Source organism: Engraulis encrasicolus, chromosome 16, assembly GCF_034702125.1.
Source record: "Engraulis encrasicolus isolate BLACKSEA-1 chromosome 16, IST_EnEncr_1.0, whole genome shotgun sequence".
NCBI classification, from domain to species: Eukaryota; Metazoa; Chordata; class Actinopteri; order Clupeiformes; family Engraulidae; genus Engraulis; species Engraulis encrasicolus.
The window spans coordinates 16,576,030-16,581,463 of NC_085872.1; the positions used below are offsets into that span (position 1 = coordinate 16,576,030).

General features: G+C 42.0%; 1 protein-coding gene across 1 annotated transcript; it reads right to left on the reverse strand.

Annotated features, from left to right (window-relative positions):
- Positions 1 to 1,237: 1,237 nt before the first annotated feature.
- LOC134466336 (uncharacterized) lies at positions 1,238 to 2,956 on the reverse strand. The gene is made up of 3 exons (XM_063220236.1): positions 2,813 to 2,956; positions 2,270 to 2,522; positions 1,238 to 1,950 (listed from the first exon to the last, which is right to left on the reverse strand). Exons 1-3 carry the CDS (start codon positions 2,888 to 2,890, stop codon positions 1,289 to 1,291), a joined length of 993 nt encoding a protein of 330 aa, XP_063076306.1. The 5' UTR covers positions 2,891 to 2,956; the 3' UTR covers positions 1,238 to 1,288.
- Between the last annotated feature and the right edge of the window lie 2,478 nt (positions 2,957 to 5,434).

The window sequence follows — 5,434 nt, forward strand, 5'->3', positions numbered from 1 at the left end:
ACCGACGGTGAAAACGTTCTGCTGCCCGGACAGGCATTTGCAAGCAAAACAATAGACCATTCCAGTCGAAGGGGAATAGATCAGCCAGTCCCTTGTCACGGCCTGTTTATTCGGGAGCTGGCACTGGAATAAATCATTCGACAGAAATCGTGTTTTCTTTTCGTCGTGCCGTGCAGATGCTGCATATTTATCAGACCGTTTCTGGTAGGTAGCGGCACCGTTAGCAATAGCTAGATCTTTTTTCCACTCACTCGGCTCTCCCCATAGTGCAGGGTCAGTTGGATGGTGTACTGGCATCGGCTGCGTTGGGTTGTTGACATCCTCGTCTTCCTTCTCGTCACAAAGGGGGGGTGTCACTCCATGCAGGGTTCCCCCAGGATTGTTAAACCTAAATTCAAGACTTTTAATACCTTAATTAATGCCTTTTCAAGTAAAATTTAATACTTCTATCGCACCCATTATTTCAATAATATTGACCGACATTCAATAAAGAAAGCACTTATCAAATTTACCCCCCTCCCATTACTTTTTAAGACATTACACCTCACCTGACAAAATAATGTACATTTATGGAAAATACAATTAAAACACATTTGAAGTTGCATCATAAAATCTCAGATTTATTTACTAAAGACATGCACACATTGATTATGTACAAAAAGTAAAAGCTGAGTAACAGTGAAAAATCAGTCCGTCAATAATGACAACAAACAATCCAAAAACCTTCTCAAGAAAACCAACTACAGGAACTCGATTGGCACACACTTGAAAATAGTATTAAAGTAGACTAAAGTAATCTTCATTGTATTGCAGTAGAGATGTCCCCAGGGGGAAATTAGTTGGAACTTTACAGTCAATATATCATATTTGCATAAAACAATAGAAATAACACATCACAAATGTGAGCAGTCTGTACAGCACACCATTAAAGGCTTAATAATGGATATAAAATAAATTAAAAAGACATAAGAACAAGGTGTACAACAGCACACTTCTGCACAACAGCGGCTATCTGACTGGCCTGATGGGGAACTCGAACAAGCAAATCAGCAGCCTGCTAAAGCAAAAGCTATCATGACCAGCACAGGAAAAGGAGGAAAATGGACAGCAGTATGTGAAAGGCTGTGTGTGTGTGTGTGTGTGTGTGTGTGTGTGTGTGTGTGTGTGTGTGTGTGTGTGTGTGTGTGTGTGTGTGTGTGTGTGTGTGTGTGTGTGTGTGTGTGTAAGTGGGCTACTGTGTATATCTGTAGCATACTGTACGTGCGTATGTGTGTGTGTGTGTGTCGTACTACATTTTACGGAGTTCGTCCCCTTTGGATGCAATGAGGTCCTCCAGCTTCTTCAATTCTGACACTTTTTCTTTATGGCTCCGTCTGAATGCATTTGATTTGGCAATGAGCTCAGCCATCTTGGTTCCTTGCACCCCCTCTGCCTGTTCTGACAGCCGGTCAGCGTCGTGGATAAGATTGTCGGCAACTTCTTGCACCGCACGTTTCCTTTTCTTCAGTTGCTCAAGGTCATCTTCAGCAGCCTTTCTTTTCAGCGACTGGGCCCCAGATTCCCTTTTCTGGCGCTCTGTCTCCAGATAATTGCGGTACCGGCTTCTTGCAGATGACACAGAGCTGAGGAGCTCTTGGGTGAGGGGGACCTTTGAAACCCCTCCATGGCTTGACACAAAGTCGCAGACAATTCTGTGTGCAACTAAAGTGTCCTCCTGCATGTTGCATGTCTCCACTTCTTTATTTATCGAGAATCCTCTCTCGACAGTTGCCTGCCCATGAGACAGCACCAGGAGCTTCTGCATGAAAGCCCAGAGCTCTGGATGACGACCGCTCACATGCTGATGGAGGAAGGCATCAAGTCTCGTCTCCATGGGCTTGAAGGCCGGGAAGGATGGGTCACGCCTCACGTCGGACAACAGCTGGGCAAACTGTTGAAGGATTACATCACCTAATGAAGGATTTCAAAAAGAAAAATTAAAACCTAAAAGTGGATGTTTTTACATACACATAAAAAATGTGACTATGATTAACAACTGTTGCACACATTATTGAATGGAAAAGTCTACTATATTTTTAACATTGTCTTTCATGCTACATGATATATATTGAGTGATGTGCATTTTTGGGTATAATTTTGGATTGCATGGCCACTTTAAAGGCTGTTAAAATCTGAAAGCTAGAGGATCGTATTTGCTATAGTAAAGTGAACAGTAAGGACATGCCACTTTTAGGGCCTCTGGCTCATGTACTGAGTGCAAGAACATTACTAGCAGACACGCCTCCATCCAGTCTCTTGTCCTGCAGGAACTGTTTCACCAACCCCTTCATTTGTGTCTGACATAAATCTGGACTCGAGTACATGCGGGCTGGATTGAGACACCTCATCTGTCTCACTGTTGAGTACTTTAGAGGACTCTTCTCTTGAATCTTCCTGACTATCCTCACAAGACCCTCCATGCAGTCCTTTCTGAACTGAAGGACTGACAGCTCTCCTGTGGCCCTGCTCTGCTTCTTAAGTTCCTATGAATATACAGGGACTAGCTGTAGAACAGTGCAATTCTCCCTCTTTCCAGCCCAGTAACAGGGAACCCCTATGTTAACAATCAACATCTGAAGATTGTACATAGTAGCCTATTTATGTAAATGTAAACTAGCTCTAAATGCCCTAAAATATCCCCACAACCATTGCCATGACAACACAACCACCCACATCCAAGAGTCCAAAGACAGGCGGTGTATTATATGATCTTGAAGATACTTATTGCCCATGTCAGCCGCTTTGAACCCTACATACTGTATATAAAACAAACCTTTATGGCGTTCTCAGCTCCAATTCCAATGTCCACTGCTTTTACTGGCACCTGGGATGACTTCTCACTCACATCCATTCGCACCAACTGCTGAGGGGTCGCGTCGTGGAGGAGGTCCCCTTTGATGAATCGCCTTTGCAGACTCTACAGAAATACAAAACAAAAACAAAAAACAAGTGTTACTGTAGCACCAAATCTTTGTTTCATAATAAGTCCTGGTGACAAAACAGTTTTGTGTAGTTCATATAAAAAGCTGTGGATAAATAAACCAATATTAAAGGAATAGGTCGGTATTTTGCATTCGGGACCTTAATTATGGTGTATCATACACTGAGCTACCCACCTGTGTCACTTTTGTTTGATTTGAAGCCTTCCGTGAGATTTTGGGTTTGGGCGATATCCACAAACCACCATACAACGGGAGTCAGCGGGGCACAGACTTTAAATCCGTCGTACACGCATAAACAGTATTTTCTTATTTTGTTTAGGGTCATTGGGACGATACAATTACGTTTCCGCCTCATTTCAATATTTAAATCTCCCGGGTTCAGTGAACGAATTAAAAATCTGTATTGACTGAGGTGTGCCACGTCATCTTTCTGCGACGCTCATTCTGACAGCCAGCCAGCCAGCTCTGCTACGGCAGTCGGGCCGGCAACATGATACTGTAACAAGAAGCAAACGTTGAAGCTCTCGGTTTTTAACAGTTCTTCGGCTAGAACTTTGCTATGGGTTGAATGTGCGCATATACTGGATGCTGAAACTAAACGTCAAGCTTTATGGAACCGTGGCATTTTGCGTTGAGATGGAAAAGGAAGGCGCCACACTCTCCTGGATACGAGGCTACGTGTGTGCGTTTTTTGCGCCAAATATCTTTCTACCAGCAAAACAAAATAGCAGGACAGAAGTGACAGCGTCAGAAAGAAAACAATGCTGTTCCGATTGCTGATGGAGACAACAGAGGTAAGGACATATTATGTATCTAGAGTTTTTGAATGGCTAATCTTGGTGTCGCCTCAAACTAGCTCTCTTCTCGGTGCCTTCGTATGGCTGTTCATGCTACCAGCTACAGATAGTCAAATGAATCAAAGCTACGTTTGGTCTCAAACAAAATAATACACGGAAAATAGTAGTCCTTCAGTAGGCAAGACAATCACAATCATATGATAAGCCTGTCAAAGCCCTGCACCAAATCATGGAGTAGGTCGACTGTGGTTTTCACTTTTACTGCTAGTAAAACTGACGGCACGTAATTCGACTGTCTAGCCAACAACTGGTAGGCCTACATTGCTTGATTTTCAAGGCATACTAGTTGTAGGTTTTACAATGATACTGGTGTATTGACACACTTCTTTATTTATTATTTAGAAAGACAGGAGAAGGTCAAGACTCAAGAGCTGGACTTTCCATGACGTCCTCAATCGACCCCTGTGAATAGCAGCCCACCGTTGACCAGCCATCAGTATCTACTGTGCAGTCATTTCCTGACCCGGTTTCTCACTAGCCCTTCGCAGACGAACACTACCACGATGAAGTCTAAACAACACACCAGGGTGTATTCCATAGGCGAGTTATCACGAACACATTTTATGTGTGTGGTGGCTTTTTTATTAACCCACATTGCTAATTAAGATTATTAGCTGGGCCAATAAAATAGTCCATAACCCAATTTAATTAATAAGACTTAATCTGGGCTATAATGCCTGTGCGCAATGGATAACCATCTTACTAATTTCAACCCAAGTGGCTGTGTGACAATCGACACCTCTATAGCCAAGCTTACGACAGGGCAGCTGTCCTCTGGACTCAGCTAGGCCCCAGAAATACACAGTCACCCCAACACAGTCACAGAACCACAGTTAAGTGTAAAATGAAGCTAGTTTACATACAAGATATTATCTGTTAATTTCCAATAAATAATTGTAAATATTAATGAAGAAATGTTGGCAAAACTACGACATAACGCCCCTTTTGAAATTCAAACCGAATTTTAAACCTTAAAATCATTTTTTCATTAATATTCTGCATGAAACCTTTTGAGCACTAAAATGTACAACAGTCAGTCAATAAAATATGAAACTTCCTTCAAAGTTGACACTCTCGTTAACCCAAACTTTTCCCAAAAGAAAATTAATAAAGAGTTGCCCCCTTTATTGAACCACCCACTGTTTTGCAAACCCATGTGAATATTTTCTCATTTTGAGTGTGTGGCCTGACAGCCTTTAATGAATTTACCCCTGTAAAATCAGCATCAGTATGTACCTCACTAAATGTTGAATGCAACTGTATGCAATAAACTTCAAAACCTGAAATCAGAAAATTTCTGAAAATAATAAAATAATCAGCAAATGAAATCAATGAAATAATCAGTAAATATGAAATCAACCAAAAAGATGAAATGAATGAAAAAATTAGACATGAAATCAATGAAACAATCTGGTGTGCAGTATACCCCTAACCTGTCTTACTTGCAGAAGTGGTCAACTAACTAATGTCCATAACGCCATCTTGTTGTTGCCAGACCAGTCTCTCTCTCTCTCTCTCCCTTCATCTCTCTGGTGAAATCTGTTGAAACAGCAAACTCACTCAGTCCTCGCTACCCTCATGGGCAGCTGTCATTGC